We start from the raw sequence: 26,672 nt of genomic DNA on the forward strand, positions 1-26,672 counted from the left end.
TGAAAACAGATCTCTATCAATTGCAGACAGTCTTCTGGTGCGTGGAAGGCCTGAGTTCAGATTTGACAGAAGAAAATCTCGGAGCAAATCTAGGAGCAAGTCAAGGAATAAGATTGTTAAGGGCAAGTGCTTCCATTGTCACAAGGATGGGCATTATAGAAGAGAGTGTCCAGAAAGAAAGAAAGGCCAAGAAAATTTCAAAAATCATGGTGAGTTAGAAGTTGCTCAAGATGGTTATGAGAGTGCAGAGGTGCTCTGTGTTTCAAATCAGAGAACGGATGAGTGTTGGGTAATGGACAGTGGCTGTTCTTTCCACATGTGCCCCAACAAGACCAGCTTTGAGTCATACCAAGAATTGGACGGAGGACATGTAATTCTTGGAAATAACAAGACCTGTAAGGTTGAAGGAATCGGCTCAATAAGACTCAAACTTCACAATGGCACTGAGATGGTTCTAAATGATGTGAGATATGTTCCTGAATTAAAAAGAAATTTAATCTCTCTTGGAGCACTGGACAAAAAGGGATGCACTTTCAAATCTGAAAATGGAAAGCTCAAAGTGACAAAAGGATCTCTTGTGGTTATGAAAGGAAGTCTGATCAATGGACTCTATGTACTTTCAGGAAATACCACTGTCATGCCTACTGCTCTTGCTACAAAATCCACTGAAAGCACAAACCTATGGCATTTGAGGTTAGGTCACATAAGTGATCGAGGTCTACAAGAACTAAGTAGACAGGGACTTATAACTAAGGCATGTATCTCAACACCTGAACTCTGTGAAGTGTGCATAAAAGGGAAGGCAACAAGAGTCAAGTTCACCAAGACTGAACATAAAACCAATGCGCCTCTTGAGTATGTGCATTCTGACCTGTGGGGGCCATCTAAGGAACCTTCACTAGGTGGAGCAAATTATTTCATGTCCCTAGTTGATGATTATTCCAGAAGAGTATGGGTGTATCCTATAAAGCACAAAAGTGATGCATTCAACAGATTCAAACAATGGATAACCCTCCAAGAAAACCAAACTGGAAAGAAGTTGAAACTCCTAAGGACAGACAATGGATTGGAGTATTGTTCTAAGGAGTTCAATCAGTTTTGTCAAGACAAAGGCATTGCTAGACATTTAACAGTTCCCGGCACACCACAACAGAATGGCTTGGCTGAAAGAATGAATAGAACACTATTGGAACGTGTGAGATGCATGCTGTTAACCTCAGGATTGCCAAAGGTCTTCTGGGCTGAGGCAGTAGTTACTGCAAGTTACCTGATCAATAGGTCACCATCTGTTCCACTTGGATTCATCACACCAATGGAAAAGTGGGCTGGAAAAACACCTTCATTAGATCATCTTAGACCTTTTGGATGCACGGCCTATGCTCACATCAAGCAAGGAAAGTTGGAACCAAGAGCCATTAAGTGCATGTTCCTTGGGTATCCAGAAGGTGTTAAGGGATACAAATTAAGGTGTATAGAAGCTGGAAAAGAAAAGACTTTTGTTTGCAGAGACGTTACCTTTAAGGAGGAAGAATTCCCTGTCAAGTTGAAACATGAACAGAATGTATCAAGTGATTATGAAGAACCTGAGATCACTGTTACACCAGTTGAGGTGGAGCTGCCAATTTTCCCATCTGAGGTTGAAAATGAAATTCAAGAAAGTCAAGAGCATCCCGACATACATGAATATCAACTGATTAGGGATAGACAAAAGAGAATCATCAAACCACCACAAAGATATGGGCATGCAGATATGATTTCCTTTGCTCTAACTGCAGCATCAAAAATTGAAGACAATGAACCTGCTTCATTAGGTGAAGCCATGAACTCTGCAGAAAATAAACATTGGATGAGTGCCATGAAGGAAGAAATAGAATCACTTGAAAAGAACAATACCTGGAAACTGGTTCCCGCTCCAAAAGGGCACAAGATCATTGGCTCTAAATGGATATTCAAGAAAAAAGAAGGTATCGTAGGCGTGGAAAATCCTAGATACAAAGCCAGACTTGTTGCTAAAGGCTTTGCTCAAACTGAAGGGGTGGATTTTCATGAGATATTTTCACCAGTTGTTAAACACAAATCCATAAGGAGCATCCTATCCATAGTTGCTAAGGAAGATCTGGAATTGGATCAACTGGATGTTAAAACAGCATTTTTACATGGTGAGTTGGATGAAAAGATCTACATGCAACAACCAGAACTGTTTGAGGTAAATGCTGAAATTCCAATGGTGTGTGAACTCAAGAAATCTTTATACGGTTTAAAACAAGCTCCAAGGCAATGGTATAGGAAATTTGATGATTTCATGATGAGTCATAACTTTAGAAGGAGTGAATATGATTGGTGTGTGTATCATAAAAGGTTGACAAGCGGCAAAAACCTCTATTTACTCCTATATGTGGATGATATGCTGCTGGCCTGTGAAGACAGAGGTGAAATCTCAAGTTTGAAGGCAGAACTCAGCTCAAAGTTTGAGATGAAAGATCTTGGATCTGCAAGAAAGATTCTTGGCATGGAAATAATCAGGAAGAGATCAAAAAGGCAACTCTTCCTCACTCAAACAGGATATGTTCGAAAGATCTTGCACAAATTTAGTATGCATAATGCTAAGCCAGTACAGAGCCCGTTAGCTAATCATTTCAAACTCTCGGCTGATCAAAGTCCCTGCACAGAAGAAGATATAAAATACATGGAAAGCATACCATATTCCAGTGTGGTGGGCAGCTTAATGTATGCCATGATATGCACTAGACCTGACTTAGCTTATGCAATCAGTCTAGTAAGTAGATTCATGACCAATCCAGGTAAGGAACATTGGTCAGCCCTCAAGTGGATACTGAGGTATGTAAAGGGATCAGAGAATATGGGACTGTCATTTACTGACAGTAGAGAGGATGAAAACAAGCTGGTTATAGGCTATGTGGACTCAGATTATGCTGGGAGTATTGATACCAGAAAATCTCTGACAGGATATGTGTTCACTTTGAATGGAACAGCAGTGAGTTGGAAGTCTATGCTCCAACCAGTGGTGGCCCTATCCACAACAGAAGCAGAGTACATTGCTGTCACAGAGGGAGTAAAAGAAGGAATCTGGTTCCAAGGTTTTTTGAAAGACTTAGGTTTTGATCAAGAATCAATACTCATCCATTGTGACAATCAAAGCGCAGTGCACCTGTCCAAACATCAAGTGTTTCATGAAAGGTCCAAGCACGTAGACGTTAAGCTACATTTTGTAAGAGAAGTGACTGAGACAGGAAAGATACAGGTGGTAAAGATCAATACTCATGATAATCCAGCAGACATGTTCACTAAGGTTCTTCCCATTAGGAAGCTGGATTATTGTCTGGACCAGATCAAGTTAAAACATGGGATAGAGCCTTAAGGTAATATAGGAGAAGGAGGAGTAATTTATGAGAAAAGAGAATTGACAACAAGGTGGAGAATTGTAAGGCAAATATGTTGGTCAACTCTTCTGAGGTCAATGCATGACTTAATAAAGAGTCAAGAAGCGTGGCAGCTGGAACCGGTGTATCAACCAACAGAAAGCCGTTGATAACTGCCAAGAAGACCTGGAAAAGAGGAGATACAAGTCAGCTGATTGTGGTGACTAGCAGAAGCCGGATCAGGAGCAAAAACATAATAAAAAAACGAAAGTGCAGAGTTGAATAGAATGACACCTATTGATTCAAGAAGGAATCGAAGTTTTGTTATGGGGTTTTGAGTTTCTGTTTCTTTCTGATCCTTGTAATCAAATCGAAGCTGAATAAAATTACTTTTCCTTCTCCTGTGGATGTAGATCAATTTGATCGAACCACGTAATTCCCGTGTTCTTCCTTTTCTTGTTTTAGATTCATAGTCTTGATTTGTGTTTGCGATAAACTGTACGAATAATCTTCATAGTTGTGCGTGCAAAGGTGCTCGTCCAAAAAAGTGTCTGTCATTTATTCACTACAGTGCGCATATGCGCCCGACACGATTTCTCAGAATTAAATAGGTTTCGGCGTGAGTTTTGAAGGGGGTTCTGAAATTTTAACACATCAACCGACATAACAGAGAAAAGGAGCGAAAAAGTGAGATCCAACGAAGGACGGAACGCGAAGAAAGGAGATCGAAGACGCTGAATCCGGACACGGAGACGTACTTCCATCTCTCGTCAACACGTTTCTAATTCGGTTCTTTACTTTTACAGTTTTAATGATTACAAACAGGTTTTGTATTGATTTAAATTTGAGTATGAACTAATTCTATTTTCTAGAGATTGACGTAGTCTTGGTTGAACTTATGTGATTGACGTTTTGAATTTTCATGGAATTAATTCATCATGTTTATTTGTGATTTCTTGCTCTTAATGCTTTTGAATTACTGGCCATAATTCGATTGATTAAATAATTGAGATCTAACACTCGACAGAGGAAATTGAGATTAGGACAGGGGAAATCACATCGTCAGACGTTTATAAAGTGCAAAAGACGTATAACTCTGGTGAATCTACAAAAAGAACCTTGTTTGTAATAATTCTTCGGCGCGCATGTGCGGAGTTATTGAAACATACACGCATATCTCGAGAATTTTTTTTAACTGCGTACTTATAAAAAATTAACAATAATATTGATTATTTAATTACATTATTTTATAAAGAAATGACTAAAATTGATCAAAAGATAATATTAAATGACTATTTTTTATTCAAAGAAACATACAAGACTAAAAATATCGCATCACAATACATCATGACTAAAATTGACCTTTTTCCAAATACGGATAAATATAGTATTGAATGGATATTTAAAAAGAAAGGCTATTTTAGAAAATAATTGTAGTTTTAAACAAAAATTGACCAACATTTTCTTGTTTATATTAATATATATATATATAGTGAATTATTAAGAATATATATAATAGAGACAAAAATAGTGTCTTGGTCTGTTTTTTTCTTTTTCAATTTTGCCCTTATTTTATATTAATATTACATTTTTGTTTTTATTTTTATTTTTAATTTCAGCAATTTAAATAACACTTTAATCATTTGATAATTTGTCAAAATTTTTTTAGTTTTTCGATAATTATAAAAAAATTGTACGATGTTGTGTGCAAAGTAGCCGTTATATATAATGAACTAACAATTAGATTAAGTTGAACGTTCCAAGAAAAATTGACAAACCAAGCGATACCTTATTGGAGAAAGAAGAATAATTTGGATTGTCGTATGTATGAGAGAGCCGGCAGGAGTATTGTTGTGTTCCCTGCATTGCGGTTGTCCCATCACCAATCATTCTGAACCCGCTTTGTACTCAAGCTACGTCTTTTCACCGCCCTTTATATATCGTTTACCTCTTTTTTTTTGCTGTTTTTTTGGGCGGAAACTGCCTCTCCTGTCTTTTCGATGTTTTATTACATTCTGAATTCTGATATAATGTCATTTAATTTCTTTTAAAACCATTTACTGGCTCTCCTGTCTCTACCATGGCTGGCCTGATTTACTGGGTGAATGTTTTTAATTTTTGAGTCATGCATGATTTTTTTCTTCTCTTTTTAATACTCTGGTTGGTTTCCTTCCCGTGGAGAGGTATTGATTAAAAAACAAAACATAGTTATTTTCACCCTTTTCTCATGTTTCTTGATTTCATACCGCTTATATCAAAATGTTGCGGTATATCGAGATTTTGGTATGATATCAGCGTTAGTGTATAATGTTTTATATCTAAAAAATACATTATATTTTTTTAAAAAAATAACTTTACTATTTAAAAATATTATATATTTTAAAATTTATATATATTGTTTCAGAATTTCGATATTTTTTGTATGTACTGAAAATTTTCAAATTTCATAATGTCACCGTATCGAAAATTTTGATAAATTCGGTATTTTTCGGTATAGTAACTCAGGTATACCAAAAAATTCTGTATTTTTTCACCTCTGCTCCGGATGTCCTCAAATCGGTTTTAATTGGAGTTGTCAATAAGAGGGCTTTTGTTTTGGGTTCCATTACTATTTTTTTTATTAGAGTATGGATTTATTGCAATTGAATTTTAAATTTGACATCTCGTCTCAAGCTAGAGATTTTGTGTGATACACATCATAAGTCATCGAAAGGCTCGACTATTTAGATGGTGCATGAGTTGTTCAAGGATTTTTCTCTCTTGAGGATTGATTTATCATATTAGATGATTTGGGCTATAAAATGTTACACAGCAAATATATATTTTATTCATTAAAAAATTTGACAAAGGATACGCAGTATGCACCATATTTTGGTGAATGGTGACTGTTAGCCTCGATGTAAGCTCCATCTTATCCATCCATTTAATTACTTTTTATGTATTTTTATTTTTATTTTTGAAATACATGGGATAACTTCAAAAGTTGCTTGTCCTATGTCTAATCTCAACTATTTTCACACCTACTGCCTTGTGAAATATATCAACTCCAATTACTTCCCCAAGTTCCTTGTCTAATGATCTTATGAACGGTTCAAATAATCACCATTCTTTCAAAACACGACGTCCTTCCACGATCGTCCGCATTTTAGCCGAACAAAGCACTTAGGAAAATATATCTCAAGTCTTGAAGATATGAATGGAATCTAGCACTTAACACAGTGAAACTCATATTTCATTGACAAAAGGTTCCATAACTCTTTTATAAAGACTTTAAATATGCCTGACACTGCCAAAGACATTGAGATAATTGGGGTGAACAAAAAACATTTTTCCCCATACATTTACAGATTCATCTTCCAATTTTCGGTCTCATCCCATTACTGCATCATCAGTTCAGAACTCCATACCATCATACTTTCTGAGCCAAAAACCTTCAAGATTTTCGTTCCACTAGTTTCAATGAGCTAAATTTTGCATTTACTAATTCGGCAGCAGCACGAGCAGAAGCTGATGCACGTTCAGCAGCAGCAATAGCAGAGAAAGCCTGTTGCAGCACATCAGATGAATGTGAACTTGGTTCTAAACTCTGATCACTTGAAGATTCGGATATACCGACAGAAGGGGTGCTGTTACGAGAAACTGGAGATTGCAAATGTCGCTTTTCTCCATTTTTACCATCTAGATAATTAACAGATTGCTTTGTGCTAGACGAGCTTTCTTGAATTTCTGGCCTCGGAATTTGAACAGATATTTGCTTCGGCCCGTTCTACAATGTACACGATGCATTGTCAACACCGAGAGAATGGTTCGGACAAGATATGGAAATGATAAAAGATAGATTAATATCTTGAAACAAGAGAAATACCAGAAGATCTTCGTGTTTCTTGCTGAATTCATCTTCAGTATTAGTCCAGTCCCAATCAACATTATGCTCTATCGCAATTTCCTTTAAAACTCTGAGTTTTACTTGTGGTGGCGGAGCACTCACAGTGAGTTTTTCAATAATCTGAAAGACAGAGGGATACACAGCATTCAGAATCCATATAAAACAATTCAATGATAGAGAGCAGTTTGATTTCCAGGATATAGTTTAATTTTGAGTCATATCAGATGCCTGAGTGTGAATGCTTTTCTTGATAACAAAGGATGAAATAAACTAACTGTACGATTGACGCTGGTATCTGGGCGAAGCTCTGTTGCAGCAGCTATGAATTCTTTTCCATACTTTGCAGCAAACAAATTACGAACATGCAATAGATCTGGCAAATCTGAACATTTGGGAGCTGCAAAGATTATGCTTGCCACTGCTTCCCGAAGCTCAATTGGGCAGTCCCTGTTTAAGGTAGCAGAGTAACAAACAAATAGAGACAAGGAAAAATTTCTTTGAATCAACAAGAATAAGAGGCAACTGATATAAAAATGTCATCTTCATTCTGGTAATTGAGCTTGATTTTTATCATTTACACAAAATTATTAATGTATCGATCATCGACGTGATGTGCTCAAGTTCATAAATACATAGACAAATTTGAACACAATTGCATATTGTGATCTTACTTATGATGTTCGAAAAAGATAATTTTAAGATATTACTAAACAAAACACGAAGGAAGATTCTAATTGTCCTTTCTTTTACCTAGGGATGCGTATGGGTCCTGGTTCCGGAAAACTTAAGAATGTACTAAGCAAAAATGTGATTGAGATTCTAAGAGTTGCTAACTAATGCAGAATAAATGGTTATTTACAAACTGAAGTATGACAATAGAAACCTTTGTCCGTTCCTTCCAATAATATTGCTTAATATTTCTTTTAAATAATTTCACCCAAGCCATTGTTGTCTCACTCCCATCCATTGTGAATCTAAAGATTCGGCACAGACTTTATATCACAAATAATGAATAAATGCTCACAGTAATGACACCATATCAGTAGAGTCGGTACCTCATAAGAGCTCCATTTATGGAATCTCGAAGATGTAAATGTTATATAAAGACCCATTTAATCATTTAACCTCTATTTTTTACAATGAACTTAGAAAATCTCTCAACTCTTCGAGCTTTTCACGGTTCATAAACATAACGATAAAATCCTTTTTCAGTTTCTTTCACTCTAAACATATAGACAACTACTATCAAATAGAGTACACTATATAATTAGCAAAAATACAAATGTGAAGAAATAAAGCACACTTGTGGGCTTGTAGAAATGCCAGCTTGCCAGCCATTCCATGTTTGATACAGATTAAATCGGTTTCTAAGTACCCCGGGCTGGACAGGTTAATGTCCATTTTTAACTCCATCTGAAATTATAAATAAAAAGACTCTAAAGGCATAATCTGTTTTGCTTGTCCAACTCAAATATCTAAATTTAACCAGATATATGGAAGCAAAGCGAGCTAAGATCATTCTGTAAGAATTTATCCATCCAGAAGTTATTAATTAGATAAGATGCATCTAGCACAAAGTTGTATTCAAGTCAAGAAAAATACCAACTAGAGAGTAAATTTCATAAATTCTAAAAAAATCAGCATCCAAGAGGATTTGCTCTTAAATTCTAAAAGATTCAGCATTCGATAAAAAAATGGATGTTATATGAAATCGAAGTGTGGTGACAAAAGGGTTTTACCTCTGGCTTTCAAGAATAGGTACCCTAGCAAGAACAAATTCACAGAACAACTCTATTATCTCGTATGATTCCCATGTGTTCTGTTCGCGTATGATGTGCTCCACCTAAACGAAAGTCAATGATACCAAATTAAAACAACAGAAACTACAATTTCAACATATAAAGATAGTCAATTTGAATCAAGATTAATGCAGTACCCTGATTCGAGCAATCGATTCCTGGCCAGCCACTAAAAATTGGGAAATCTCCTTTTTCATGGCCTTCAGCTGTGCCTCTCGCTTGTTTTGCAACAACTTGATGCGTGAGATGGCCAAGGTCAAGCATGTTTTACTACAAAGCCACCAATTAACATCAATTCAATAAAAATCTATATAGAACCTGAAAGGTCGTGATCTTTTAAAATAATACAGCACAAGTTTCCAATTTCTGCACGCACAAAGTCGCAGCATGATCACGTCAACATAGATTGCTCAGATTGTGCAATGCGGCTCATAATTTCAAAATATCCACCTTTAGATCTATTAAGTGATTGATTCCTCAGTAACGAGTTTCTGCGTTGAATACAAATCTTAGCCCACCATTAGTAAAAATGCTTGCAAAATCTTAGTACCTAAAAACCTTTTCTGAACCCATGAATAACATTAAAGTCTACCCTCTTTCTTAAACACAAATATCCGGCACAAAAGCAAAAAAACATATAATAAAACTTCCTGTTAAGATTGTGGAGTTGAAGAAACGTCATAGTTTCATCAGAAAGCTGCTATTTTTAACCATATTATGACTAAAAACAATGGGCAATTACGAAAAATAAAAACCCAGAAAAAATCAACTCAAAAAGAAAGAAAATACCCAAGAACCCGATGAAGATCCGTGTATTATTTACCCCTTCTTTCTGAACAAGGTACCAACTATTTCAATCTTAAATTACCAGTTTTTTTTTAAAAAAAAAACAATCAGAAATATTAGCATAGAGAAAACCACCAAATAATGATCACAAAAATTGTTAATCACTGACCACTTCGCTCCCAGAAGTCCCCTGTTGAAAAGTTGATTCAGCATAGACATCGGATTTCTTTGCAAATTGACTAATGGATTGTTGATGGATAATCGTTGACTATGTATATATTTTGGTTGAGGAAAGGGGATGAATTTTGCGAACAGCCTATCCACACCGATTCCTGACCTAGAAAAAGAAGTTGTTGCAACTATTCCATCAGCGCTGTTACTTTTGAACTTCTCTCCCATTATTCGGAATATTAAGCTTAAACCCCTTTTTATTTTGACTTCTTTCGTTTTTAAGACAATAACTATCATAATAATTTTTTTTAAAAAAAAAAACTAAATTTAGTATTTGAAATACAAGTTTTTAAAAATAGCAAACCCAATTAAAAAGACACACACAAATAATCTTGAAAATTAGTAATAATACAAAATTTATCTAGAGTTGGTTCTCAGAAGCACTTTTTCTTGCATATTTTTATAGCAAAAAAGAGTTTGGTAGTTGGAAAAAAATAAAAATCTCAAACCAAAATATTGTATTTTGAGGATAATTAATTCAAATCACAATAGAATTAATTATGAATAGTGTAATTAAGGAAATAAAAGGCCCAGAGAATTATTGTAAAATATTAGCCCAAAAATGGCCATATGTTTAAGCTCATGATCCATTTGAAATATTCTCAATTTATGTTTTAAAGGTTTCTAGTTTTCTGAATACTTACTTTTGAGATGGTGATTGATTTGATTGTCAGAGGTTTTCTTCCGGTTTTCTCCATCGTATATAACGTTATTCATCGTAACGCATGTGACAATTCTAAACTTCATGATTGTAGATATAGAGAGAGCATCTAAGACCACTTAGATTGACTTGTTATCCAAATTTTGATGCTCCTGATTTCGAGTTACTTATTTGCTTACAGCATCGATATTAAACCTTTAAGAGTGTCCAAACAAGTTGGATGAATATAAACATTAGATTTGAAATGCGACCAAAAGGATTTCAAATCCACCTCCTTTCAATTTAATTATAATTTAAAAAAATTAGATACGCAAAAAATCTTAATTTCTTTTGGGATTCATTCTTTAAATTATCAAATTAAATCTATTTGTTCCAGTCCAAATGAAACTTCCGTGGATATTTTTAAGATTTTGGTCAAAAAAACGTTGATTTTATAAATATTAAGGTTAGACGTAAAAGAAGACCGGATGTTATCCAATACAATTCAAGATTGGGCTTCTTTTTCTCATAAATGAGTTGATGCCATTTGTCTCTCTCTTCAACAACTACATTACTACAGTTCTCAACTCACCAAATTTACCAACGAAAAAAAGAAAGTCACACCACTAATTTATTGAGGTTCTTGAATCAAGCCATGTAACAATGTCACCAAGAACATTCAAAATTCTGTCATCTGGTTCCCCTTCAAGAATGCAGTGAAACCCATCTTCGTAAAGCTTCAGAGTTTTATCTTGGCTCGAAGCATTTTCATATAAAAATTTACTCACGAGAGGATCAGTCACTTTGTCAGCAGCTCCATGAAGAATGAGCATAGGAGATGCAACCTGAGACATTCCCCAAAAAAACACTCATTTTTTTCAAGAAAATAGCGGAACATACTAGATGCAACTTGGAGAAATGATACGGGTTACTGACCTTCTTCACCTGAGACTCGATATATTTTGTTGCGTTTAGTAGCTCCACAGCAGTCCTGAGTCGCGTTTGATCAGAGTAGCTGATTACATTGTATGGAACCTAAAAATAAATGAACTTGGAACATGTTACAGTTTGAAATGCAACGTGTTACTATGAAATTTCTCAAACTAAACTAACAGTTTGAAATATACCATTTGTAATTTCTCGAGTTCTCTAAATGCCAGCTCCGCTAAATCTTTCTTGGGAACGAGCTTTGCTTTCGGCATAAAATCGGACATTAATATTAGGATTTTCTGTAGCTGAAGAGGGGGTGACATTTCCTTCGAAATCTGACTAGAAAAACTGGCATCAGATTTCATTTAATAGCGAGCAAAGTTTGGCTTTGTGTCCGACTTATATCCAAGACTTTGTAATGCAAAAGTGTTTTACAAAGTAGAAAAAAGAGGATATGATGAATTACTTTACACATTGGAGCTACAAGCATTATGCCATCCCATTCTTTTGGTGACTTGAGAAGTGCTTTGATCGCAATCGCTCCGCCCATGGACTGACCGAATATGAATCGGGGGAGTCCTCGAATCTCTGGCCTTCCTGTGTATCACAATTACAATGGTGTGACTTGTCTCAGAGGAATAAGCATACAAGTCCGCCCTAATGAAGAATCAAAGTAAGAACTCTCAAATAAACATCCAAAAATGGATACAGTCTACACATAGAAATTATGATTATCACTTCCCAACTCAAAGTCCTAGTTCTGTCGCTATATACACGTGAATTTTTACCTGAATTTGGTAGTGAATCAAGGAAGGCCGTAGAGAAGGCACTCACCTTTCATTATCTTGAATTGTTCGTTGACATTGTCGACTATCCCATCAAAAGATGGAACGTAGCCATGCAATCCTTCGGATAGACCAAAGCCCGGATGGTCCATTGCATAAACTCCATAACCCGACGAAGCGATGTATTTGGCAATGCCTGAAACTCAGAACAAAAAAAAAAAAAAAAACAGTNCAGTTTGCTTAAACTTAGGTCATTCGGGCACCGATCGTATGTAAAGAGGAACAGAGACGAATTACATTAGATGAAGAACGACAAACCTTCAAAGAAAAAAGTGCAGGTATCACCATATCCATGACAGAAACACAAGGCCCCTTTGATTCGTACGCCAGGCTTCGGCAACCAGCTTTTGCAGAAAATTTCTTGTCCGTTTGAATTGATCTCATACCACTAAACAAATATTTGCACTCAATATATTTCTTTCGGGTGTCACCAAAAAAACGCAACATTAAATAGACGCTACAGTGCTGCTAATCGAAATGCTACATATGAATTGATGGCAAGACGGCGGAATTCTTTCACAAACATTCAGAAAGAAGCTCACAAATTCGATTGCCAGTTTCACCCCAGATAGTCATTTCTTCAAGAAAATCAATGTTTAAACACCGCCAGTTTCACCCCAGATGGTCAGTTCTTCAAGAAAATCAATGTTTAAACACCGAGGAAGACACTTACTTTTGTGTTGTATTGACCTAGATCCTCTTGTATCCAAAATAACCAATAAAATAAAACTAAAATAGCATAAGATTCTAGTCCAAAAAAGCGGGGACCAGCCTAGTATAATTTTTCTAAATTTCCAAAATATATCAAATATCCCCGATCAATCTTGATGGACCAGTCTGTCTAAATGAGGATTGATACCAAAGCTTAGTACAACTCACCTCCTCCGTTCTGATCCCAGCTGGAGCCATCTGCTCGTCAAACCAGAAAAAAAGAACTCAGTCTCTAAGCACAAGATGCATACAAACAGAAGTTCGTACGGTCAATCAAATATGATTGAGGATCTAACAATACCTTAAACAATATATGATCAAGCTGCTGCTGAACAATACTAAAAGCAGATCGCACCCTTCTGCGAGCCATGGCGTGATCCAAATTCTGCGAGGCGATGGAGTTCAGCTGATCACTCACGCCTTCGATTTTCTTCTTTTTCTGGGCCATTACGATCACTGCTCGCCTCGTAAATGTAGGTCTCGGACCCAAAGTTCGCCATAAAGTAAAGGGTCTGACGGAATTCCAATAAAAGTGCTCATTTACCGGCGTGACCGTCCGGGAAGTAGAACACAAAGCAAGATCCATTGGGAATACCTGTTTTCGGTAAAGTGAAAAAATAAAATTCAATTCGTTTATGTAGGCTCTCTGCCAGTCCACCGTATTGAAAAAAAACGTGCATCTGATTATCTGAACACGAGGGAAAAAGTAAGTAATAGATATGGAAACGAAACCAATCACCGGCCAAGAAAATAACAAGAATCTCGGCTTTACAATCTACAGTTCCAGGGTTATCGGATCCATTTCACAGTGGTGGTGGGTTGTTCAAAAGCTTCGTGATATATCATCATTAATTAATTTATTTTTAAAAATAATAATATTTTTCGTTTTTTCTCATATATTTATTTATAACTAGTTGCAAAACACGTGCGTTGCATGTGGGTAACAAACTTAAGTACGTTATGAATATTGATTCTAAATTTGCAAATGAACGTAGAAACATAATTTTTCACAAATTATTCAATAACATATATTATTTCACAGCTTATTTTTCTTCGATTAAATTCATCAATCATAACATCATATTTAATTTTTATGTTTCTTTTCATCGTCAGATTTGATTTTGATTAATCTCTTTGATGCTTGTGTGTTTTTTACTATGATCTTCCTGTTTTGTTTATTTGAGTCGTTCACGATTTGGGTCTAAAAACAATTGAAAAAAAATGGAGTGATTAAAATAGATATGATGTATATTTTAATTTTAAAATTATTGATATAATTACTTGAAATAAAAATAATGAGAAAATACAAGAAAATTCAAGAGCGGATAATATATTAGAAAAAAAACTCTCTCGAGATAAGGGATGTAGATATATATTTTATTAAGGAGGCAAAAAAATTCAAAATAATTCATAATCGAAAAAGTCCAAAATATAACGATATTTTTTTCTTTAAAAAAAACTAATTGGACACATCGTAATTTTTAGATACAAATATTAATATTTCAAATGTTACTAAATGTTTTTAAAAAATTTAAGTCATAACATCATAAAAATATAAAAAAAATATGCATATATTCACATAATTCTAAAACTAATTTAGAATATATTTATATCACACACAAAATATATATAATCATTAAAAAGTAATATATAGAAAAACAATATTTTGAATACTGTCGAATATTACAAAAAACAATTAAGCTACAAAAAATATGTCGTTTTACCAAAAGTTATAACCGGGGTAACAATGTAACGTTAACTAAAATATTTTAAAATCGTAAAACAACTCAAACGTCACATTTCGATTGTTCTACCTTGCATAAACAATTATTGCACCTAACAAATATGATATGAATGTTATTTTACATTTTAGAAATCATTTCTCTAAATCAAATTTATTCTCACTGATCAAATAATTTCATCGAACACAGTAATTTTAATTATTAATAATAATTTAAACACGCAAATATTAATTATTAAGATGACCACCCTATGCCCTCACCTATGTTCCATTAAATTACAATCATAGTAATAATGCACCATGAATTGGTTAATATAACTTAGTAAATTTATTAAGTGAGTAATATTAAATAACAATTTTGTTATTTTGAAATGTGAAAAATAGTTTTTATATATATAAATTTATCATATATAATGATAAATTAATTAATACGTAGAAAAGAGAAAAAATTGTTTTTTATATATGTAATGTAAAGCGAGTTATATATCCATACATGGTACAAAGTTTTCTACCTCCGCAATGAGAGGTACAAGTAGCAAAATCACAATTAAAAAATAATTTCAGAAAAATATTGAAAAAATACAATCACATAATAATTTTACGTTAAAAAAATATTCTTAGAAATAATCTTTAACATATTTCAATATCTATAACATATATGATGCTTCTTAGTTCATATTTTAAAATCAACTTATTATAAAATTGACGTATTTATATGTAAAATAAAAGATAAGATAAGATATAAATATTAAATATTCATTAGCAATCATAAAAAAATACACTCATTTTAGTAACAAATTTTAGTAGCAACAAAGAAAAATAATGGGTAAATTGATAAATTCAATATGCATTATTATTCAAAGGCATTTAAGATAGATAATAAATTATAAAAAAAACTCATAAAAAACTATTGATTTAATTTGCTAATTTAAATGAACAATGATATATTAGAAAATTCACATTAATACTCAAAGGCATTTAAGATATACATTAAATTACAAAAGAACCCATAAAAAAACTATTGATTTAATTTGCTAAATTAAATTAACAAGGGTATATTAGAAAATTCACAATTAGAAGTCATATATTTATATGTATGTTAGAAATATATATTTATTTTGAAATTATATTAAATTAAAATATATTAACATATTTAGATATGTAATTAAAGTAATATTTTACATTAAAATATATTAGTACAAATATTTATTATTTCACTCAAGATAAATTTATTAGAGAAATTTAAATCTACAATGACACATACAATAATTATGAACTAGAATTCTTTTTTTAATTCATTAAATTAAATACAAATATTATAAATAAAAATTATTATTTAAAACAAAAAAACTATATTAAAATTTGTTGTAATATATTGTTGAAGAAAAAATACCAACAATATTATTATAAAATAATATTTTTATGTGTAACTTAAAAAATGTTAGAAATGAGTAATCTAATTAAATTGTTTGTCAACATATTTACGAAAAATTACTCAAAGTATAAAAAAATAAATTTACCTATATTAGTTTTAGTAAGTCTTCCGTGAGACAATCTCACATATCTATATTAATGAAACAAGTCGACTCAGTCTATATTTTGAATGAAAATTAATAATTTTGACATAAAAAAAATATTTTTGCATAATTCAGTGGGGTAGAAGATTAGTATCACAAATTGACTCGTGAAACTATTTATATGAGTTTTTGTGAATTAGTTTTAATATTTTCTTATATTTAATAAAGAAAAATATATAAAATACATTGTATATTAATATCAATATTTTAATAAATCATCTGAGGACAAATTAGACATATGGAGTAAAGAAATAAATATGAAGTATATTTTTAATAGTGAAGCGTAAATAATGATACATTAAATGTTTGTATTGATCATATTGTTTTTATTTAATTTCAGTTAGAGTTTTGGATTTTTTGTTACTTATATATATTTAGTTTTCCATACTCTCTGAAATACTAAATAAAATTTTAAGACTTTGTAGTTTTGATAATGACAAAAATAACTTAGTGTATTAGATCAAGTTACTATTTGATCTGTATTACTGGCACTCAACCGTTTTAGTAGAATATTTTCAATCGGTTTCACGATATTAAGCTACTTGATCGTCTCATGCGCATTAGTCTGTGGCAAACTACTTAACCACTCACTATATCCAAAAATATCTATAAACAGTCAAGTCAACACATCTTACAAGGATTTTACTTACTTTTCATAAACGTTAGTCTGAAACTTTCCACAAAAGTCTACGGACATAGCTAGTTAATTTATGCTGTCAATGACCGTTTTCTATCACATTTGATATATGCATATATGCTCATTAAATGAAATATACGATAAAGGAAGAAAAGAGGACAACAACTATTTCTTTGCATTAATGCTCATTTAATAACCTCATTAGTCATCGCTCCAAAGAATACTAATTCAAATCATCGAGGATCTTTAAGGGTTTTGTCAAATACTCAACCGTTCTTTGCCAAGATCGTTATGTAAGTTTCTCGACAGTTTGAGTTGAATGATTCATCATCTTATTTCTATATTGATTGTTATAATGTGTGTCTCAACCGTTGTAAAAAGCTACTATGAGTTTTAATTTAGGTAGTAAACAAGTCCAGGTTAAAGTATATTGTCACAAATTTTGTAAAACCAAAGTCTTATAATGAAATTTTTCCATAAGTAGAAAAATAGTTGACGTAGGAACTTGAGTTTCAGAACAAACATAAACATCACCTGTGTTATTTCCTTGTTGTATTTATTCATCTTATTTAAACTACCTTATTTGAGTTTAAACTATTCATAAGATTCTTCGGACTATTTCCGCAAATTTGTGGTCCTACCGTTTTTAAGAAGTTGAGAAATCTGGTCTTGATACTTAAAACCATCAAAATTGGTCACACTATTTGATAGAGTTTAGAAGAAATATTTTAAAAGAATTTACTCACTCTCCTTTAAACGTTAACCCAATTCTAATATAAAATATAAAATATTTATATAATATTACGTTTTTTTTTCTCAATTTTTAGTGAATAATGTCATCGTGAATTTTTGGTATATTGATTGTCCATACATTAATATTATTATTATTATATAATTATAAATTTAGTACAAATATATTTTAAAATATTCAAAAAATAATCAAAATTTTCATATGATAAATTATTTTTTTATTTTTTGAAAAAATATTTATTGATTATTTAAAATTTTGTTAGACAAATAATATATAATTTTTTAATAACTTTTTAAATTTTTTTATTAATAAAGGTTTCACTCAATCAATATATCAAATATAATATAAATAATTCAACTAGGAACAATTCCACTCAATCCTTATTTGAATATGATGCGGAATGATATAAAAAATATTAAATAATTGAATATATTTATTATATCAATAATTTTAATTAATTATTTAAAGTCTTATACTTATTAGTTTTAATATTCCGTCCATCGTACGGGTAAGATACTAGTTAAATAAATGAAAGAGTAAAAAAAAATTGATAGATGAGCTTTTGATTTAAATGCTATCGATATATTAATTAAATAAATTAAAATAATGATAATACAACTAATAATAATGATAAATTTTATACTACTTACATTAAATAAATAAATAAATAAAAATAATAACTTTAAGAACAATATAATAATAAATTTGATACCACTTACATTAATAATAATAATAATAATAATAATAATAATAATAATAATTTTATACTAGTTGCATTAAATAAATTAGGAATAATATAAAACAGGTGATAATAATAGTAATTTAAAATTTTATTAATAATATTAAGAATACTAACTACAATAATAAATATGAAAGTTACAATTAATATACCATTAATTAAATTACAAAGGATGACAATTAGAACACGTCTAATTTTTAAATTAAAATTTAACACTAGTAACAATATTAATAACAAATACAAAATATATCAATACTAAATCATAAAGAATAACAATTACTATTCATTTACAACAATATTAATAACAATAATCACGTAATTAATTATTCAAATTACAATGAGAATTCATAAAAATACCGAATATATTAATTGAAACGCGTTTCTATTTGTGATATTTTTGAATTTTAAATAATAATAATAATAATAATATTGAATTGTATATTTTAAATAATAATAATATTGAGTTGTATTTAAATACTAACTTAATTTATAGTAATACATACCTTGAAGAAACTTGAAAACAAAATTTTAACTGGACCATATAAAATAAAGCCCTTTAACTTAACCCTTGCTTGCTCTTTCCGCCTTGGAGAACCGTTGTCTGATTTTTCTAGAAGCGTTAATATTGAAACCAAAATATTATCTGAAAAAGGCTACCGAGATTTTTCTAAAAGCATTGAACATATGATTTTATAAATATGGAGGAATTCATTATTATTACTATTTTAATATTTTTAAAGGAACTCACGGTCTAGAGATGTAAACAAGTCGAATCGAGCCAAATAATATCAAGCTTGAGCTCGGCTCGTTTAAGATATTTTAGCTCGGCTCGTTTGAAATTACTAAACTCGTGAATAGCTCGAACTCGGTTCTTTAATAGCTCGTTTATCATGTTTAACAGATATACCGTAAGTTTTACTATCTAATTAACAATAAAATGACATAGTATTTTGATGATTAATTGCAAGCCAATAACATATGAGTAAGTATACCGTGATATGATCTNTATTTTGACATAAAAAATAATATATTTTATGTTTTAGGTCGGACAGAAGATTCGTCTCATAAATTGACTCGACAAACGATCTCATATGATTTTTTTTTCTAACATAATGACGTGAGTATTTAAAATCCTCCTAATTTACATTAGGTTGAATTTTGGCAAAAAGAATATGAGTGGATAATTTGATTTTAAATTGAGATCTCAAATCTAACATATCAATTTAGCTCAACGAAAGATTTGAAATTCATTGTGTTACAAAAACTATAATTTTAATTAGAATCGTTTTAGCTAGAACACCATAATATCTGATATAAGTTTGATAAGATGAAATCATAGCTCTACGGTTGGTTAGCATGAATTCCAATGACGTTTTTTTCTATCAATTTCCAAGTCTTTCTCCGCATAGAATAGGTCTGGCACACGATCCCAGTCAAATCAGGTTGGTTACACCTGGTAGATCATAGTCATTTATTTGATATTAGCAACACACCGAATAAACGATTTGATCACTCGACGTAGCATAGAATTGAACTTCACCAATTGGGTTGTTTGAAAATTTAATCATTTTATCTGATCGTTATTTTTGTGAGTTGTGAGACGAGTTAATCATGTCCTTATATTCAGATTTTTTCATGAGTCGAATCGAGTTAGAAATATGTCCGACAAATTGATTCGTGAGATAATCTCATAAGAATTTGTGTTTTTTTTAGTTTGAGTTAATCAAGAGATTTGATTTGATTTTTTTTTTTTTTTTTTTTTTTTTTTTTTTTTAATTNAAAGTTTGGCCACTCCCATTTGTCTAGATGAATATGAAAGTGGGCTTTCAGTTATACAAATAAATGGATTCAAACATTCTTAAGCCCATTAAAACCTTGAGTAGGGCAATAGCTAATACGCTTGGGATATGATCAACATTTTAATTTTAATTTTTGAATAGATTCATTATGTCGACCCTTTTTTTACCCTATTGCATGAAAAATATATGTAGTATATTTTAACAGATAATTATTGATTTTTAAAATAAATTATTAATATTTTCTGTACTCCATGATTCTTTTAAAGTTATTTTCGTAGTTTGAAAATCCCTTTTCTAATATTTGTAAAACATTGTATCGAATCTTTTTTTTTTAAAAAAAAAAAGATTTGAAATGGGCTTCTTAATAATTTAATATTATGCATAGAAAAAAAAAAGAACTAAATTTTTTTTTAAAAAAATACTTTTACTTTAATTTTCCTTTCTTCAAAAAGAATATGTAAACATCGAATATATTTGTATTTGATATATAGGGACGGCCTAAAATGGATCATTTTATAAAGAAGACACTAAAAATTAGTATATTTATTTAGAAAATGTTGATAGTGCTAAGCAACGGACAAGAAGTATTTATTTGTAAACATTATCATTAATTAGGGTATGATGCAATGTAAACTAAATAATTATTTAATTAACTATCTAAACTAATTAATAACTTTATTCAACTAATAGGACGTTAGGACATGATCTCATGATATGAAAAACATTATATGGTTGTAATAATTAAATTTAATGAAACCCGCATTAATGCTTTAATTAATTCCCATAATTAACTTTACTGTTTTGTACGTATTATGTTCACTTACTTAGATCTAATATACAAATTGCTATGATTGGCATTTACTTAATATTTTACAATACATAATTAAGGTTACTGTTTTGGATAAATTAAATTTCAGGGTTTAGTTGTACTTTTCGCCAAGTTGAATATATATACTGATATACTATATTAATTCTTTTAGTGCTGTTTAGTGTCTCTTTGGAGTCGAAATGGACGTGGGAATTAATTATATAAAATTTGAGTAAGTTATATTGTATTTTGGTTTTTGGTCATTTCTTTTATTGAATATTAATGTGATGTTGGACGCGTCAATATTTTTCGATGTCACATCAACATTTTTGATATCGAATCAAAATTTTTCAGTGTTATGTCGACATTCGAAAAAAAGACCAAAAGGCACCTAACTTACATGATCCAATGATAAAAAAAACAAAATAGAAAAACTTTGATGACCATATATGTGTGTGTCACGTGTGTGTGATGCTGAGAAATGAGATGAATTTATAACGATTTACGAAAATGAATTGCATAAGAAATGAGAATATGTTTCATGTGATACTGTCTCACAAATTAATATACATGAGATGGATCCATCCGATTCATACATACAGTGCAAAGTAATATTTTTAACATGAAAAATAACAAATTTTCATAGGTCGCTCGGAGATCCTTTTCATAATCTTGATTGATAAGATGGTCTCATGCTTTTTTCTTTTTCTTTTTTTTCAAAAATGAACATCTTAGAGAAAATCATGGAGAGCCTTTATGCATAAGAAATATAATATAAAATTGGAATTGAACTTGTAAATTCTCCCGAGGATTAAGATTGATTAATAATTATTATAGGGAAGCATCAAATATGTTAAGTAGGTCTAAGAGAAATAAAATGTAACTAAAATTAATGGCATGTAAATTCTATATTATTATTTATCGCACATGTAGTGGAAAAAATCAAAAGAATATTGTTGATTTCTTACAATATGGGAGAATTTGACCATGCAGATTTGAAATTTAAGGTATAAAAATTTAACTAAGCACTACAACAAAAATGGCTTTTCGCAGCGCGCAAATTCGCTTTTCCCGGCGCACATTGCACGCTGTAAAGTTGAAAGCTGTTGAAAGTTCAAGATTATCCGCGGCGTGCATAAGCACGCCGTTAATATAAACTATTATTCGCGGCGCGCCTATGCACGCTGTTGATAGTCATAGAATAACCGTCGCTAATTAGCGGCGGTTTCAACATTCCGTCGCTACTATTAGCGACGGCTTTTATTTTAATTTCGTCGCTATCTGCGACGGTGTTTCAAAAATCCCGTCGCTGATTAGCGACCGAATTAAAATAAAATCCGTCGCTAATCTTGTTATTAAAATAAAAAAAAAATTACGTTTACAATTTATTAAATATTAAAAAAACGTACACTATAATAACAATATTCATCTTAACTAACAAATAAAAATTTACTAAAAATTGAAACAAAAAAACGTACCTTTAATCGAAATTTAAATTGCTTGAGAGAGAAAAATTTTAAGTGTTATGGAGTGTTGTGGTAGAATGTGGTTCGACAGGTAGTATTTAAAGATAATTTGCGACGGTTTTGTTTTACCGTCGCGTTTAGCAACGGTTTTTTATGAAACCGTCGCTAATGGCGACGGTTGTTAATGTGTCGCTAATAGCGACGTACGTCTCCCGTCGCTATGAGAGACGGTTATAATATTACCGTCGCTAATTTGAATTTAGCGACGGTTTGACGACAACCGTCGCTAATTTAGCGACGGTTTGAAAGTAACCGTCGCTAATATAAATATTGCGTCGGTTTTCAAAAAACCGTCGCTAAATATTAGCGGCGCACATTCACATGCACGCTGTCGTTTATATAATTTTTTAACGGCACACATAAACGCACGCTGCGAATATGACTTATCCGCGGCGTGCTTTGAATATTACTTATCCGCGGCGTGCTTTTAAAGCACGCCGCGGATAAGTCATATCCGCAGCGTGCGTTTTAAGCACGTCGTTGATACTATCAAGTGCAATAATATCAACAGCGCACATATGAGTGCACGCCGTTAAAAGAAATATTCGCAGCTTGCTTTTAATACACGCCGTTGATGACGTGCTGCAGAAAATCATTTTTCTTCTAGTGAAGGTTAGTATGGGTTTTGATAATGTTGGTTTGACCTTCAAACGTAAAAATAAAATAAACCGATCAATATAATTCAAGTTGCATTATTTTGAGAAGTGGACAATAATCGTACGTACTAGCCAGGAAAGAGATATTTCCAATTAAAATTATTGAAAAATGGATACATTCGTCTAAGTTTGAGGGTTCATATGTAAACAATTGTAAACTATCAATCATTAATCCGGATATTTCTTTGAACTGAGGAAAATAAATTAAATTTTTGTTCAATTATTTGATGAAACAATTATCCATCCATGACCTATTGTGATCTTATAATTATGTAATAATTATTTATTATATATTGGCTTAAAATCCATCACATTTATTTGGACACTATTAAAATCCATATATTTGAAATACCCCTTTATATTTTAAACTTGTTTATCCATAAATATAATGAATTTTAAAATATACAAAATGGAATCAGGGAAACTCTTTCTTTAAATAATTAGTTTAATGTATCATTCAATTCATATACAACCTTTATAAAAAAAATTCAAAATCTTTCAACACATTTAATTCAAAATATCCAATGTTTTAAAAGCACCAACTAAGACCGTCTATCCCCACGAGTTTTACGAAAGCAATGCATCTAGGCGTTGTTACATTAATTAGTCACCGCCTAGACGACCTACTAGATCAATATTGATAGGATCGGTTAAGGAAATATATATGTTTAGAAGGAGGTTGAATAAGCACTTGGTATTTTTGAACTTTTTTATGTTGAGTGAATCAATTCTTTGAGGAATTGATCTTAAAATCTTGTTTGTCAATATATATCAGTTAACTAATAAAAGTGCGCAATCAGACTGAAATATAGATTGAATACTTATGGTAGATATAGTGTAAAACTGAAATGATAACTGAACTGAGAATACGGATTTTTATGGATGTTCGAAAACTTCAAATGCTCCTACGTCACCCCTTCTATCACAATGATATGATTTTACTAAAAGACTTTGATATATTACAATATATTGTAATAATCCACTTCAACTGGTCTTACACACTGTCAAACTGAAACTCTTAGATTAACAACTCATGTACAGTTAGAAACTGAAACACTCTAAGTTGGTAGTCTGAATGCTACGGATAAATATAACATGTGTATAGCTTAAATGTGCGATCTGTAAACTTTAGAATATAATCGTGAGGTGTATCGCAAATGATTGAAGATTGTAGTTTGATTGCTTTGTGTGTTTTGCTTGTTTTTTCAGTCACCAACCTTCTTCAGCTTATTCGATGAGCTATATATAGTCTTCGATCTCAACGATCGTATTGAATGCATCTAATGAACATTTAATGACAAATATTCTTTGAATCGTCGTGTAGTTACTTTATCTAACAGTAGTACGAGGTATTCAGAATGTTCTGTTCTGATACAACTGTTCTGCTTTGGTACGACCTGTCAGTATGTCTGCTGATACTTCAAGTGATGACTTGACCAACTGATTAGAAGTCAACTAGTCAGCCGATCAGTTTAGCTGGGCAATATTAGTTTATGTCCTATCAGTTTTTTTTACTTATGTCCTATCAGTTATGAGTACTTCGGTTTGATAATGTTTTTCCAGTATAGTTCAACTGAAGTTTTTAGTTACGTTTATTCGACTGTTTGATTAGTTATATCCTTCAGTTCTTCTTACGGATTAATTTGTCAAACTCTGAAATCTATAATATTCCAATAAATATATATTTTTGCTTTTTAATTTTAAAAAATATTATTTGGTATATTTGCCTATCAATTTGTATCGGATAAATATGAAGAAAATGTCACGAGTTTTGAATTTTAATTTTAATTTTAATCAGATACAATGGAATTGTCGTATACATATAGATATGAACATGAAAAATTAGATATTTAAGATAAAAAAAAACTTCCAGGCGATGGGTGGCCGTCCGCATATCGATTTTTAAAACACTGCTAAAACTACAAATTTATCAAGAAAAATTATTAGATTTGTCAAATTTTTAATTGACATATTTCACATTTAAGTTGTCAAAAGTAGCTTTTAGTGCAGCAAGTTGGTGTTTTTAATTTTAATCATTTTTCGCATAAGAGTTAGTATTGTTAATATGGCACTGGATATTAATGTTGATACAAGGGCTGTTGATCATAAACGTGCAGAAAATTTATATATTGTGTGTATTAGAAGTTAGTGTTGTGATCTGGTATTGTTAACACGAGCGCACAACATGCAGCGAAAATTAATTATGGACTCACAAGTTATCGAATAAATAGATGTTAGATTTAAATTATGTAAAAATTACGAATATTTGTGCAATGACTCATGACAAAAATTCACTAAAAAAATATTTAATCGTTTACACCAACATAATACTAGTGAGAATAACAAAACTAAATTTCTTGACACTTCAAGTAATTAAAATGCATCAAAATAAACCAAAATCAAAACTAGATGCATAAACCTAAATTACTTAAAAACAATAGAAGAGCACTATTCGATCAACACTCTGCGTCAGTATTGTTCTTCACGTATCTTTAACACCAATCAGCAACACGACATAAACGTGAGTCGATAACTCAAATTCTTTAGCACGAAAACTATCTCCAACTCTGAACGTCTTGTACGTTCAAAGAAAAACTCCAGCATCTACGTAAAGATCCTCTCAAAATCGTCTTTTCTTCTCTCAATATTCCATATATATAGATCTTCATATTTTGACCTAATTATCTTTCCATAAGAACAAAATCTTACAAACATGGAAACAAGAGTTTATTATTAATAAGACTCTATTCAAATATAAGATATTATATCTTAGAGATAAATACCAAAAACAAATTATAGTACATAAATACCAATTTTAGATCAGGTCAACCAAGTCTAGGAATAAATCTTATTATTAGATCAAGTCAAATTAATTTAGAAATGCAAAACTCTTATTTTTTAATTTAAATAAATGACAAAAATTAATTAGGAAGAAGATATTCCTTTCAAATGTTGATATCATATTAGACATTGCCGACGCAGATAACATTATGTCAAGATTCCGATGAAAATAAAATAAAAATTGGTACATTAAAATTAAATTTTGACAACTTGAACATCCAAAAACCAAAATAATCGACTGATTTTGATAATTATCGCAATTTCTTACAATCACCTGTAACTAAATGTTGCATATTTATTTTGAGACAAAAATTGAAAAAAAATATTATTAAAAGTTAAAATGCAAAAGAAAAGCATGTGATCACGCGTCCATGCGTGATCATTGTATC

The 26,672-nt window shown here is 31.3% G+C and overlaps 2 protein-coding genes across 4 annotated transcripts; both read right to left on the reverse strand.

Annotated features, from left to right (window-relative positions):
* Positions 1 to 6,590: 6,590 nt before the first annotated feature.
* On the reverse strand, positions 6,591 to 10,265 carry LOC140979753 (uncharacterized). 2 transcript variants are annotated; one of them, XM_073445307.1, is made up of 7 exons: positions 10,021 to 10,135; positions 9,442 to 9,556; positions 9,203 to 9,335; positions 9,006 to 9,109; positions 7,542 to 7,713; positions 7,246 to 7,386; positions 6,591 to 7,146 (listed from the first exon to the last, which is right to left on the reverse strand). In XM_073445307.1, the coding sequence occupies exons 3-7, from the start codon at positions 9,260 to 9,262 to the stop codon at positions 6,814 to 6,816; spliced, it is 810 nt and encodes a 269-aa protein (XP_073301408.1). In that variant the 5' UTR covers positions 9,263 to 9,335; positions 9,442 to 9,556; positions 10,021 to 10,135; the 3' UTR covers positions 6,591 to 6,813. The 2 variants fall into 2 exon arrangements, with proteins under 2 accessions (XP_073301408.1, XP_073301407.1); XM_073445306.1 differs by lacking the exon at positions 9,442 to 9,556 and having other exon boundaries at positions 10,021 to 10,265.
* A 951-nt stretch (positions 10,266 to 11,216) lies between these two features.
* Positions 11,217 to 14,019, reverse strand: LOC140978707 (caffeoylshikimate esterase). Of its 2 annotated transcripts, XM_073443911.1 has the most exons (8): positions 13,510 to 14,018; positions 13,377 to 13,406; positions 12,756 to 12,885; positions 12,487 to 12,633; positions 12,119 to 12,249; positions 11,850 to 11,987; positions 11,659 to 11,757; positions 11,218 to 11,567 (listed from the first exon to the last, which is right to left on the reverse strand). In XM_073443911.1, exons 1-8 carry the CDS (start codon positions 13,792 to 13,794, stop codon positions 11,349 to 11,351), a joined length of 1,179 nt encoding a protein of 392 aa, XP_073300012.1. In that variant the 5' UTR covers positions 13,795 to 14,018; the 3' UTR covers positions 11,218 to 11,348. The 2 variants fall into 2 exon arrangements, with proteins under 2 accessions (XP_073300013.1, XP_073300012.1); XM_073443912.1 differs by lacking the exon at positions 13,377 to 13,406 and having other exon boundaries at positions 11,217 to 11,567; positions 13,510 to 14,019.
* Between the last annotated feature and the right edge of the window lie 12,653 nt (positions 14,020 to 26,672).

The sequence above is a fragment of the Primulina huaijiensis genome, chromosome 6 (genome assembly GCF_012295235.1).
Source record: "Primulina huaijiensis isolate GDHJ02 chromosome 6, ASM1229523v2, whole genome shotgun sequence".
In the NCBI taxonomy this organism is placed as follows: Eukaryota; Viridiplantae; Streptophyta; class Magnoliopsida; order Lamiales; family Gesneriaceae; genus Primulina; species Primulina huaijiensis.